This window comes from Glandiceps talaboti, chromosome 2, assembly GCF_964340395.1.
Source record: "Glandiceps talaboti chromosome 2, keGlaTala1.1, whole genome shotgun sequence".
In the NCBI taxonomy this organism is placed as follows: domain Eukaryota; kingdom Metazoa; phylum Hemichordata; class Enteropneusta; family Spengelidae; genus Glandiceps; species Glandiceps talaboti.
In genome coordinates, this window is record NC_135550.1 from 29,741,399 (window position 1) to 29,756,527 (window position 15,129).

A 15,129-nucleotide genomic window follows, 5' to 3' on the forward strand; every position below is an offset into this window, starting at 1 on the left:
ATGTCAGAATCTGAATTTGTACAGCCGCGATATTTCGGACATATGACAAGACAGTTTTTTACTTTTGATAGAAAATTGAAATAAAGTTAGTGTGTAATTAAACATATCATTGAATGTAGGGTAATGAACTATTCTTTTAATTATTTTTTTTAAAACTAAGATATGGTTGACTGAAAACTATCATATTTGGACTAAATAGATTTTTAAAAAATACTAATTATGTGGACTCGTTAGGAGATCGGGCAATGCGCATAATTTGTGTACACTACAACATTCTCTATGTCTGAGCACTGCCAGGTAAATGACAAAAAGACCCGGATCTAACAAAATGACGTGCGTCATGTCCAAACAGCCTCAAGGAGAGCGGCAAGAACAAACAGAAAACTCCAAACGAGGGGTGGAACTTCTCTGGGTTAGTGGTTGGTACGAGTTAGAACGAGAAAAGGCGGGCTCGTTTATGATCATTTGGCGGTGTTAAATGCATGGCTGCTCCGAGAATACCGCTATTCACAATTTGGAGAGGGAAAACTGGTCGTATTATGTTTCATAGTTGTGCGAAAACGCTCAGCACAGTGGCCAGATGATCATTAGTGATAAAACCAGCTTGCCATACAATATTAATAGGCAAATGTTATTCCTGCTTTCCCACTCTGCTGCCCTCGGCAATCCTTTGTCGAAACTTTTCCGAGTTTGTCGCAATTAGTTGTTTTAAATTTCGATAAAATTAGTGCTAAAATCAAAAGCTTGATGAATCTTTTATTTTCTTTGAAGGTAGGAAAAAGAAACCACATTTTACTGCGGTACACATCATGGGGTTGTTCAAGTGACAAAAGAAAGACCGATTTTTCAGTCGGTTACCGACATAAATGAACCGTAACTTGACGATTGCCCCCTAACACATCTTTCACCCGTCAATGTATTTTATCTGACGTGGGTTGGCACTTCTATTGTATTTTCTACATTTTTGTTGGTTTTTCAATGATTATGTTTACTTTCCTACCGTTACGGAAGAGTAAATCGCAATGCCCACTCTCATTGATAGTCATTCAAGAAGGTTTATTCTGACAGCCCGGTTGTAGGGTTGGAACATGATGTACGCTGCCGGTGTAACTTGGATATGGCTCCAATGTTCTTGGACAATTTAGAACCATAATATATTATATATACATCACATACTAAAGTTACAGCACAATAGAACAGTCAAAGGGTTGGGGGGGGGGGGTTACATGCGTTCAGATAATAGCACAAATATTTGGTAATGATATTACAAAGTATATGATATATAAATCAGAACCTGTTGCAATGCTTTGTTTTATGCATTCGTTAATTTATGCCAACGCTTTTGGTGTCTTTGTAATTCATAATGTTTCGAAGCTTTCAGAAGGTAAGGAATGGAAGGAAGGATTCGACTGCACAGATTCAAAATATCACTTCAAATAAATTAATACGAACACGGTAGAACACTTTCAAAATTTTACAGGCCTTTTTTTAAAGAAATTAATAAACACATCGTGATTTTATGTGGGTTTTGCGATGTGGACATTTGTAAAATTTGACGACTTTGTACGATGATAAATATGCATACCAGGCGGGATTATAATGTAGCTCTTCTTCAAATAGGTTCGAAATCGTTTCTCATTTTATATGAAACTCCGTCCCTAAGTGGCGCGTAAACTAGAAAGCTTTTGTTACATACTAGCGTCGGTTTATTTTCCCATACTCTATGTGTCCATAACATATGTGTAAGCTTTGTTTCTGTGTGACGTTATCAATGTTTGGTTACTTCGTCTTCAACTGTGGGGGTCCGTCGGGATTTGCAAACATATACACGATATCGCTAATAGGGTCGACTTTTAATGCTAACAATGCTTCATTCATGTTTAGCAAGAAACCATCCACAATACACCATAGCAGACTAAACATAGGCTATTTTTTTCACTTTAATATTTCATCGCCAGATCAAAAGTCAGTGTTTTGCCCCCCGTTTCTATTGATACAACTGATGAAAGGCATTCTGCCGGAAACTATTAACAATCTGTACTCTGATAATTTCAACTGTTTTTATAAAATCATCAACAATGAAAACATTTTGTATTCCGTTATTTCAGTTGAATATATACAAAAAATGTACTCTATTTCAGTCAACAAATTTTTACTGTTCACTGTTATGTGTACATGTTTTTATACTACTTAAAATGAAGTTTCGAGCAAGACCTGGTTGTTATAGTAACATTTAGACATATGTGATTTATTCGCTATTTATTTTAGAAAATCGAAAAGCCTTGAAAGCAGAGCAATGACAGGGCATTTTATTTTCTTCCATGCATATAGGAAACATTCTCGCAAACCAGAGCTATAATTTCTTCCGCGACCCTGGCGGTGCGTCTTGGATGGTGCCGTAAAAGAGGGTGTGGTTTACGACGATGATAGGAAAGGGAGTAGAAATAGTTGACTTATTGAGGACCAATGCATATAATCATTGTTTACCGTCTTAGGTGTAAATACCCCTAGACTAGTTCATTGAGCTCTGTTATTAGTGTTAGCTGTCTTTCAAATAACACGACAAACACGTCATTATTAAGCATTGTTGACTATTACTAGTATTACTATTTGGTCACGTTTCGGTTTTGACATTTGTAGTTACATTTTGAAGTTTGTGTAATCAATTTTAAAACTTGAACTAGACATCATCATCATCATCATCATCATCATCATCATCATCATCATCATCATCATCATCATCATCATCATTATCATCACCATCATCGTCGTCGTCGTCGTCGTCGTCGTCATCATCATCATCATCATCATCATCATCATCATCATCACCACCACCACCACCACCACCACCACCATCATCATCATCACCACCATCATCATCACCATCAGCATCATTTTTTTCTCACAAACACTTCCATCGGTGATCAAATTTAGTAAATAACCACCATTTACAATGTGGTAAATAGTTGATGACAACGCTATCATGATCAACTTAAATGCTTAAATATCTAAAGATAACATGACAAATTTGTATCCACATTATAATTTCGTGTCGAAAATGTTTTAAATCACGGATTCCATTAAACATTTGCAAAAAACTACATAAATAAGGGGCATTTGTTCGAAGATCGCTAGATGTCTTAACTCATTAATTCTAATTACACATCGTGTCAACATTATAGTTAACAGTAACTATAATATAAGGGGGGGGGGGTTGAACAATTTGGCCAAACTGGGTGACTTTAACGACCACCATGCCAGTTAGTATTATACCTGAAAGCTAACAGATAACGCTGAAGTGGAAAATTACTTCCTTTTGACGAACGACTCCTCGTATGATTAAGGGTCTTTTCTGCAACGACAACAATAACGTTGACGATTTTAACGAGGCCCGAATCGTGTAAACACAAAAGAAAGGGAAATCGAATCAGAGATGTGGCGGGCAAAGGAACCTTTCCGGCAGGAGGAAGCACCGTGCCGCTTGAAAGATTCTCCTCATAAATAGTGACTCGTCTCTCGATTTTTTTAAACAAGCTGACTGTGTACTTCATTAGCTGACGACAATAAGACATGCTGTTAACTGAAACGCAACGGCGACGAAATACCAGAAGCCTATTACCATGACAATAGAAGGCTCACGGTTTGTTGGCCATCAAAAGTAGTGCAAAGATGCATTTTCATACATATCATGCGGACTGTTTCCCAGGATCGACCGCCTTTCTTTATTCCTTTTCGACAACGCATCCTATTACCCGTCGGCGGTGGATAACCCTTGGAGAACACTGTTGCTTGTTATGCATTATATTCCGAACGTCTTTATCTTGCCGTACTTTTGGTTACAATGACGGCACCGCTCAATGGCGTCTCAATTAAGCTTAAATATAATATTTTCAGTGGAAGCCAGCAAGCCAAATGGAATCAGTAAATCTACAAAGGCGATGAACCCATTAAGAAGCTTGCTAGTCATAATCAGCACGGGGAGCATCTTTAAAGAATTGTTTATAATCTGGTGACATTTGGCGGTAAAAAATGAAATATTAAAATATGATTACATAGTGAGCGATGATTATTACGAAACACTTTATTATCTTGGGAGGTTTGAATTTAAGACTTTACCCTGAATATCCAAGAGACAGAGGGGGAAAAATTGTGTTAACTTCAGTTTGCATGTGGAATGAACTACAAGAGGTAATTTGGAGGACACTGATGTCGATGGTGTTGACGATAATGATGGGGTTACCGTCCAAAGGTGATTAGTATCACTCAAAAAGCCACACTACAACTCGCACTTGAGAGCGATGCTTATCTAAATAACTACCCCTACCAACAAAGGTTAGAAAGGAGTATAAGTATCACGTATCACGTTTTAGTGACACGAATTAGCTCTAAAATCAATTTAGAAACAAAATGATAGCTCTAGCTTCTCGAAAAAAGTGTGACCGCGTAACACGTGATATCCTGAGAGAATAGAAGAACGTCCTTCTAACATAAACATCTAAGAGTCGAGAGGGCATCACAGTAAACTGCTTGATAAACGTTAACACTCTCATGTTCATCGATATCAGGCTTCAATTTACCAAATACATATACGTACAGTTGAGACAGTTTCCAGGAGACGTTCGTACCAAAAGCAATCAGTGTTCGTTTTAAGACAATATTCTGTCAGCCAATTCAAGTGAAAAGTGATCCAACATCTTTTATACGGCGTTAAACTCATGTATAATATATCAGTACACAGACCAAAACGTTATATAGTATAATGCAGTTCTGATTGCAAGTACAGAATTGGCAATAGGGGTGTTTTGGGGCTGCGAATAATAAGACCATCATTGTAAACGTTTCTTGAGTAGGCTATCGCTGTCATCAGTTATATGGATTGTTATATTTCTCTTCTGGTCGGTCGTTACCGCGATTTGAAACACAAGTAAATGAAACGACCGTTCATGTCTCCGCCTCTACCTCGAACATCAATTATCCCTTCAATACAAGTAGACCACCCTCTATGAAACATTTCTTTAGGGCACACCTTTCCCAAGGCAATGTATGTATATACGAACACATCGAATAATTTTTAACAAACATTTATTTTCCCTTCATACTGTTCCTGGTTGAAAAATTATCAGCAAAACTTATTAATGATATATTTCATATACTTCACCTTTGACAAATAGACGGTGGATTGGAGACACACAGAGATTCAGTCCAGTATGAATTACAATTGCCACGTGTCTCTTCAGAAAAACAAACATTGGGTGTAACATTATAGGAGAGGAGACTATAGCCTATCAAAGAATGTCAGGTTAAAACTTGATATACCTGTATGTACCGTACCACTAGTACTGCTCTTAATGCAGTTGGACAAGACATTATAGGCAATTCGTATTCGTGAACGTGTAGGCTAGGAGCCACAAATTTACAATATAAACACAATTTTATATTTCTGTTTTATGTACTGATGATACATTTTGGGACATACTAAACTATGGAATTCTGTGTATGTGCAACATCAATCATGCCTGAGTGCTTTATAATAAAGCACAAGGTGACCCACCAAACTTATTTGCTAAGATTCACTAAAGTTACATGTCATCTTTATGTAAAAAACATCTATTATGTTAAATTACCGGCACTATTTACCTGACGTACTGAACTTGACGAGAAGGGAAAAACACAATTAGAAAAAATGGCCAGTCCAAATAATAGCAACCAAATAATGTATCTCAATATAAATATATTGCGTTACATAGTTAGTAAGGACATAGAACTCCTAAGCGGGAAAGTAACAGAGAATCACCCCTTAAAAACGAATGAACACTTTCTGAGTTACGGTTTGACAGGATAAAGTTAGAACAGACGGAGAGAAATGTGATGATAACTTGACTAAATTATTTTGTTCGAGTCTCTTGAGATTCTGTGATTTCTTTGTTTGTAAGTTACTTTGTATTTGTCAATGGTGGCAATGAAGAGTATACAAGACAGACCAATTCAGTATTTGTGTGAAGTTAAACCTGTACAGGTAGTTACTAAAAGAGACAATGGTAGCAGTCGAATTCTGAGATATAAACGTTCCACTAGAGCCAAACAAAAACTTAATACATTCAAATTCAAAACTATCTTTAACTTTGAGTAAGTTTTCAAAAGAAAGATGTTTTTAAGTTACAATCCAGGACAATCTGGAAAGATAACGCATAATTTCAAACCATTACAAAAATAATGGTCAGAGGGCAGAATTGTCAAACTTAGATCCATGAGCTTTTTGGGGTAGGATCTTACATTCCAATATGGTATCAATACATCTTACAGAAAACAAACGAACAAAACACTGCAGTTCGACGTCCATTCTCAAACATTTTTTGAAAATGTAAAGTAAGTTCCGTTCAGAAACAGTCATCTTACTTGCAAACGTCGTCAAAAGCTAAACTTGATGATGTCATGCTGTTCCTGAAAGGCAACCAAGGTGTTGTGGTGGGTTGCCTGACATCGGATCCTGCGCACATTGATAGAGGTGATGATGTCCAGGGTGAAAATATTTGGTATCGCAGACTACCACAGGAACTGAATGGTTGATATCTGCCGTGTGGTGAACAACTTTTGTGGCTGGTGCAGCCGACAGTCGTAAGTCGTGCGTTGGGTCGTGAACATGAGTGTTCATCATCCGATGTGATGCTGTCTTGTCTAACATTGGTTCATCGCTGCAAAAGAAAGATAAAGAAAAAAATGAAAATGTCGTAGATATAGTAATGGCAGATGTACTGTCTTGTCATCTTACTCCTCAACAAAGTTGTATGACTAGAACATACAAAGCCACTGTTTATTTTGTCATTTCTCTCTACATGGATTACATTGGGTGCTCAGTAAGCTCGATAATCGAGATACACAATCACGTGCATGTAACTCGTCCACTTTCTATATACAAAATACACCCAGTTATATCTTTAAAAAACTCTAAATCTAAAATTATCTAGTTTAATTATCATTTCAAAACGACTAACTCAACCACCAAACTGAAGAAAAGAAACAGTGTGTTGGGGTCATTTGTAATATGGTTATCATATACAGCGGGTTAATGATATTGTAGCGTTAACAAATTTGAATTCAATAATATCGTAAATAGAGTTGATGATATTGTCAATAGGGTCATTGATATTGATAACATGGTTCCCATCAATATATGTATTGTATTTCACAGCAATCAGCTTTGTGAATGGGTACTAGCATGACATGACACAAAACCATATGTAAATATTTGGGAAATCGGGGAAACTGTATGGTTTACACACCAAACGTATTTGGGCTACAGGAGCTACGTGTAAAAAGACGAGAAGCGATGTACCATTTTAAATTTAATAGCTTCGAAAACTTGAAAAAAATCGTCACATATTTGTATTATCAGAAGATGTGTGATCAAGAATACGATAAATAATTGCGATGGGTGGCAATGATTACTGTGTTGGGAGTTGGACACATACATACAGACTGTCTGGTAAGTTCTAGACTAAAAGATGCAAAATTGACAATGTGTGAATAAAAGAACCATGGGGAGGATTCTATTGAGAACGTCTACGATACTAACACAGAACCTTTGAGATGAGATATGAGTGTAACAGTATGACGGTTTTAAGATATACTAACATAACTTTGTAGTCTTGCGTCGCAAAGAAGATGATACAATGAACATTCTAATTCTAGCCTCTATATGTACTTAGATTTTCTGGCAATGCTCTTGGTAAACAACATCTAGTATGTGTGTCTCCAAACTCAATACATGTACTGCTTTACATTGTAGAATAAAACGTAGATGAAAATACAAATATATTTGTCTAATAGTTCGTTAACAAATAGACTAAGTCTAGTTATTACTGTATTGTGGTATATGAACCCTATTGTTCTCCCTCTTTTACTTTGCCTTTTCTATCTTTCTAAGTTTCCTTAATTTCATTCCCTTTTGAGGATTTTTTTTGTACTCTACCGGGAGGATGTAAGTTTAGAGATCGAATCCTTTGTTGCAATAATATGGAGACTTGCTACTTCGTTGTATCACGAAATACAAACACCGTCTGGTAACCAGGGAGATGACAGACAAACAAGTGTTACGAGTCATAGATCTAAATTATATCCATTCAGGATATTTTGGTAATTTTCATCATGTACTCTATATTGAACACAAGGCGACGGGGAACTATCACAGTGTATTTGATCGATGTATTCCCACCTTGCCGTGGCCTACTGGTACTGCACTGGTACAGTTTACGGTATGTTCTAGCAATTAACTGAGTATATTTGGTTAATTGTTCTTTATAGGTCTTGTGGTTTACCATAGTTTATTAGAAGCACAAACAAAAACTGTGCGTCTTTTATATTTGAGTCTGGCGAACGGATATCGGTATCAAATCACGACATTTGGGTTCTGGATACGTTACTCTATAGCACAATTACTTGTCTGTGGTTAAAGTTAATACGCTGTTGGTTTGCGAACTTCTGTTACGGAGCAAAGGCAGCTCTGCTTGTTTGCTGAACAAACAAACGACAAATACTATGTGTTTTAAATCCAAGTCTGACGAGCTATAGGTTTATAACAAACACATGCGCTCGACTACTGGCATGTTCAATTTCGGTTACACGACTTTTCAAAGCTTGAATACAGTAGTGCACTTAAAAGTGAGTAGTGTTTTAATAGTACAATTACAACCAATTAATGAGAGAGTAGTGTTTCAATTACATACAACAAATAATCAGAGGTTAAGATTTATGTCATCTATCGTAAAAGGAGCTCACAGATTCAAATAAACATAATTGCCCTGAATCTTTTCTTCCCTGTGTTTTACACGGATGGCATTTTTACCATGGAATTGCAAGGAGTCTTAATAGTATGTCCACAAACACGTAAAGTAAACTAGTGTATTGAGACACATTAAATGTATATCCGATAGATTTACTAGTACAAATGAAACCGATATACCACTGACATGAAAATTGGCAACGACCAAACTGTTAACACAAACTCGCATATCTGACAGTATATCTGACAACGGAAAAGAACATTTACGCTTCGGGTATATTGAGCACGAAAACAAATATTTACTTTTTTTTTATTGTATACATTTATAAAAGATTTGTTATTAATGGTTTGTTTTACTAACTGAAACGGACTGTCAGTATTAAAGAGATCCATCCAGATTGGATCGTCTCGTTGAATACATGGAAGATGAAACATTAAGTTTGACCATTGACCAGGTGGATGCAGCTAGCCATTCACTGACAAACGGGAAGGAGTGGTTAGAATAGCCATGTTTGTTTTTCCACATGATTGCTGAAGCGAATCCCACTCTTTTATCTTGAACCAATCTGAATGAGATCGCTTAGCTCATCTACCAACCGACTTGTACATAATCGTTTTCCCTTAAATCAAGCCGATTACAATTATGGTGTACAGTCAACACCAAAGTACCCGGAGGTCTCCTGTAAAATCACAGTCGTCAAACTCCCCCTTTAATAAGTTGCAATTTTAACATTTAGCTAGTAGCACCGTAGGCGGTTGTTGTCGTCAACACTGTCTTTGGAATCATAAAAAGGTGATACCGCTTTGTTCTTCACTGCTTTCGATAATTATGCGTAGTCTCCGTAATAAATTACTTCGGATACCTAAATTTTACCCCTACATTTCAACGGAAGAAGCTACTTGGATAAATAGATTGAACCTATGATGGATATTATTTGGACGTGTTTCAGCTACGTCATGTTATATCTGAACTAATAATCATACTACACTCTATCGTAAAGGTTGTTTATTGATTTCTCATCTTGTTTTTTTAATTTTCGCTCATTCGTATATGTAATTATGCATGGGAATACGTTGAGATAATAGATAATATACCATTATACACACAATTAGAGTTTTAATGGATGGATAAATAGTACGAAAGTAGACTAGCTATGGAATCTGTAGTGATACATGAATTTCAGGAACCCTTGACCTTTGTAATTAGAATCGACTGCAAATAAACTAAATCAGATATGGCGGACACTGTTGACACCCTAGATAACTTTTAGTTTTTCTGATAGTCATCTGTGTGCGATTGTTAGTAATGCTGTTAATACTGACCGAGAGACCAAATTACTTGGTACTTTAATATTTTAAAAATTACAATGTTATACTTGAACATAGAAAATATGGAAAGTGAACATCATCTTTTACAGTATATGATAACGAATCAATGAAAATCATCCTTCAGATCTCGTATGTGCGAGTTGTGTAGAATATTTGAAGAAGACAGACTGACAGAATTCACACTATTTCGGTATTTGTTCGTACCCTATGCAATTCTTTTACACACATAAAGTTGTCATACGAAATAGCTGATAGGAATAAGCTTCATATCTTGTTCACACGTCAATAAATGATCCAAAGTTACTGTACCAATCTTGATTGTCAATTTTGTGTCCCCTTTATCCAAGAGCTGTAATGTTCAAACTGTGATTTGACATCTTTTAAAACAATAATTATAATGAAGCTTACATCTTAACTTTAGTTTAGAAAATCGGGTATTGCTACGACGTGCCAAAGAAATATTTCATTTTGATAAGCCCATTCCTCGTTCCCATGTTAGTTTGTATACACACTCCTAGTTAATTGCATTGTCTATATTATTTAGTTAGTATATTGTATGAGATTAATTCATCTAAACACACTTGGTAAACATCAAACTCAACCCCGTGTTAGTTGGTTATAACTGCTAAAATGTCCGACAAAATATTATCGAGATGTATTCTAACAGAGACAAAATTCTTGATGTTGTGACATTTTGTCAGCAAATACTTTGAGGTAGTCATACCAAAAAGCCAATCGTGTAGTATATATGGGAAAACCAAAAACACAAAAAGTCACGCTCTATTTTAAGTATGTTTGTACACTGATAGTCTGTTCGCGTGCAGCAAACCATAAAACTGATAGTCTGTTAGCGTACAGAAAACCATAAACCAAAACATTAGTAGAGTTTAAATTGTAGATGACAACGTCAACTCGTTATTTTGTCTTCATACCTTCCGTATTTGATTTAACTCCCAAACATAAATCCATAATCGGAATGCCATTATGTGGACTAAACACACCATTAAATTGTAAACCCCATGCGGCCAACAAGGAAGATAGCATGTGAGATATGTAAAGGGAAACATTGGCAGATAAATAAAGTATGAATGTACTATGTTATTATCGCAGAACACAAATCAATTACCAAACTTTGGCTAAACCTGTACAGTCAAATTCAAAAAGTAACCCGTATTTTTTTCAGAAAAGGGTGTAGGCTGGAATTATAAACCATTAACCATTTTATATGTCGATGGAGCAGTTTTAGCAGTATGTTTCAAACATATGTCGTGATTAAAAAAGAGGTCGATAGATTCTATAATTGTCATTTTAGAATTACAAATGCGTTCAGTGTGACAGACCCGACCTTCTGTGACGATAGAAATGGTCTTGTTGTCGAAACAGTCTATTATTCATAGTCAAGAGGCTATTGAAGCACAAAGAGGGTAATGTTTGTGTCAAATTGGGCTTCCAGTTGAGTTTATGGTGAGGCATTTGTAAGGGGCACTGTGTAACGAAGTATTTACCTTTGCGTGTTTCGTGTCTTTTGTCTGCAGTCAAGTGTGTTGGGCTTGTCTAAAGTTGGTAAAGTGTGCAAGTATTTACCAAAAATTCATTCGAGAAATAAAACACTACTAAGTAGATGAAGGGTCAAGGAAAATGAACAGAAAGAGAAAGACTTAGAATACAGTGTATTTTACTAAGAAGATTGAACCATGCGAACCCCTACTTTAGTGACATTAATCGTCTATAAGAGACAAGACAAGACAATGTGTCCAAACAAGCGTAGATAATATATATACTAGTACCTTCTGACCATTGGGGGTGCCCTGTCTCGCTGTCGTCTGTTCTTAAACCAGTTGCTGACTTGAGTTAAGGTCAACCCAGTCACTTTTGCTAAATTTCTTTTCTCGTCGGGAGTTGGATAGCGATTCTGTTTATAACACTCCTTTAATGCTGTGCGAGACTTTTCCTTAAAACAATACACTGTTTCTTCGCCATCCCAAATCGTTTTTGGCAGTGGAAATTTCCTTCGGATTCGGTATTTGTCGACTGCGCCAAGTGGTCGCCCTCGTATCTTCTCTGCTTCTATGTAATGGGCCTTGTACCACAAGTTCTGCAGTTCACTGTGATATTGTTGGTCGAAATTGTGACTTTCTAAGATTGTGTAAAGTTCTTTAAATTTTCCATGATGAAATGTAACGTTGGCTCGAGCCCGAAGTACGCTCTCACTTCCTCGCAGAAGTTCGTTGTGAGGTAAAGACCACAAGAACTGGGCTAATCGCTCGACGTTGCCACTCTTCTGCAACGCCTCACAAACGCACGCCACTTGTTGTGGGGAGAAGGTCAGAGACTTGTTACCGTCAGAACTTGACTCGTTTACCGACGCCCTGTTGGTGTCACTCTCGATCGTCGTCGAAATGTTGATGTTAGTTACACCAGGATTGACATTCTCAATTTGAGTGCCAATTCCTTCCATTAGGGAATGGTCGTTGGATAAAGTGCAAACGAGAAACTGAACCCCAATACTATGTAACAGTAGGAGCCCTCTTGTGTTCCACGGAATCCCTTTGGTGAAGGCTGTGAGTGCCTCCTATCATAGATGGTACACTTTGCAGACAGACAAATCAGTATGTTTTAAAGTAACGGTATATCTCTCAAGTGTATTGAAGTAACTGTCACATCACAGCTTTTTACCAAAATATCTACGTCCGCTTATTGAAACCTTACTTCATTGGACAACATGCAGCGAAGGAACACGGGCTGTGATTGGACGATAAAATGACTTCAATTTGAAGAGATGTTGATCCCGGAAGTTCTGATACGGAATAGACCACTACACGATGGGGTGCTCACGTGGCTTCCAGTATTAAGATGTAGGAAATCAGCGTCCTAGTATATCTACCTACATACCTTGCTTGGGGTGGTTTGACGTTTGTCTAGTGACACAAGTGAAAGACTGAGAAGAGAAGTATTCTGTCTCCATAACTCGTTTAACTTGTTATGCCAAAATTAACGTCTATTGCGACGATTCACAATATTTTGACAGAAATCAAAAGTGCTTCTATTTTGTCTGATTCTTTTGTATATACATTGAAATACATAATACCCCAATTAAATAAAATGCTATGCGCTTTCGAATGTATTACAGTCATTGTACTATTCAATAGTCTAGACAAGTTGGTGGTGGTGGTGGTGGTGGTGGTGGTGGTGGTGGTGGTGGTGGTGGTGGTGGTGATGGTGATGGTGGTGGTGGTGGTGGTGGTGGTGATGGTGGTGGTGATGATGATGATGATGATTTATATTGCAAAAGAAAGTTAAGGTATTAACGATCAAAATTGAGCAACTTTTGTTTTGATTGCCAATCAGAAATGCAGAAAGTCAGAAACTAATAGCCATTAGAATTCACATTCAACACCGAACGCGTGTAGTACAATCCGTAAAGAATGTACAAACGTGAAAGTGAATTTACAAGAATATTTTTACTAAGATTGTTTGTATTTTTCAAAAAAGATGACCGGCCAAAGCCTCAGATGGGGGTCGAACCCATGATCTTCGGTTTACGAGACCGACGCCTTATCCACTTGGCCACTGAGGCGATTCTGCATATTCTGACGTACACGCGAACCTTGATAATTTTGTTATTTAATGATCACCTGTTTACTTGGACTGTTAACATGAGCTTCAAGTAAGTGTGAGGAGAGGGATCGACTATGTTAATACGAGCTTCAAGTAAGATAGGAGGGGGTGGGGGCATACGGAAAAGTGAATGGCCGATAACAACACATATGCATTTTACTTTTTGTTATGACGATTGGATAAAGAATTGATTTTTTGTTTTGTCTTCGTTTCTGATATCCTGTGATGTGATGGTTATAAGTTGATGTTATGACCAGTTAATATCAACAGTCTGTCATATATCAGTGTAGGCAATACACTGTCTTGTAATTACCCAGACTTAGATTACGTCACGTTTACCGTGCGTTGAGTGATACACTAAGTACAACGTTGACGATTTAACTATTATACAGAATATATAATTACTTTGGACATCAACCATATTCATCTTTCCCCTTTAGTGAGTGAGTGAGTGAGTGAGTGAGTGAGTGAGTGAGTGAGTGAGTGAGTGAGTGAGTGAGTGAATAATCCATCCATCCATTCATACACAAGCCATTCAACCGTCACATACATCTAAACAAGCAGAATTGGTTTCGATACAAAAGAAACAATTTAACCTGAAACAGAAGGTCGTTTGGCACGAGAAAACCTTACGACATTGTATCATTTGACTCAACAAAATATTAAAATAATTTGAAGGGGAATACAGATCACCTAGAGGTAGCTCACAATGAAAATATAGAAAATTGTTGGTAAGATTTCAGTCTTTTTGTTTCAGGTTACTGGATACTGTATTTAGCGTGGGGAGGGGGGGGGGGTCAACATGTGTAATAAATGACCAGCAGTGGCCACAACTACTATAGCTCATTGATCAAGTATATTTGTGTTTTGAAATAGTTCAGTAAAAGGAAATGAAACGCTCCACAAAATGCTCGTTCATACTCCACATCATTACTGTAACAATACACTTAGTCACTTAGTCAGTGTAAATGTCTACAATCTAAACAGTTCATTTGTAGTATGATGATTTATTGTAGATCTAAATCACCTAGCGGGTAAAATTGTCCATGTTTGGCAAACGTTAATAGCATAAAAGATGATGAAAACTCTTTCTGGTTTGTAACCTGTTTTTTCTATAGAAATTATGTTTTACAAGTCACGTTTATCAATGAATATATGTGTAAGAAATAAAATGTGTATATACCCGGAGTTATTTGATTTTTATATATCAGAAAATTTCATATGAATACATTAAAGTGTTTGTGGTTTTGGTTAATAATGGAATCGACAATCCAAAATACATTTATTTTACAAAAAAGTGATAAAGATTAATTTCTTGTTAATAGAAAATTAACCACTATTTGTAGTTCCAACTCTTTTTCTTGTAAAAGTTTAATGCATGGCTTGCGTATAAGAAATAAATA

At 36.7% G+C, this 15,129-nt stretch overlaps 1 protein-coding gene and 1 non-coding gene across 2 annotated transcripts; both read right to left on the reverse strand.

The window, feature by feature from the left end:
* Window positions 1-6,291: 6,291 nt before the first annotated feature.
* LOC144453415 (homeobox protein SIX6-like) lies at window positions 6,292-12,722 on the reverse strand. Its single transcript, XM_078144702.1, has 2 exons — window positions 11,896-12,722; window positions 6,292-6,692 (listed from the first exon to the last, which is right to left on the reverse strand). The coding sequence occupies exons 1-2, from the start codon at window positions 12,564-12,566 to the stop codon at window positions 6,431-6,433; spliced, it is 933 nt and encodes a 310-aa protein (XP_078000828.1). The 5' UTR covers window positions 12,567-12,722; the 3' UTR covers window positions 6,292-6,430.
* An 890-nt stretch (window positions 12,723-13,612) lies between these two features.
* Window positions 13,613-13,685, reverse strand: Trnat-cgu (transfer RNA threonine (anticodon CGU)). The gene has a single exon. It is a non-coding gene; the product is annotated as a tRNA-Thr (tRNA).
* Window positions 13,686-15,129: the final 1,444 nt, after the last annotated feature.

Bases quoted from the DNA above. Each gene is read 5' to 3' on its own strand.
- LOC144453415 (XM_078144702.1), bottom strand. From the start codon at position 12,566: ATGGAAGGAATTGGCACTCAAATTGAGAATGTCAATCCTGGTGTAACT. The intron at 6,693-11,895 runs GTACTAGTATAT...TTTCTTTTGCAG, and splicing joins GCACCCCCAATGGTCAGAAG to CGATGAACCAATGTTAGACA.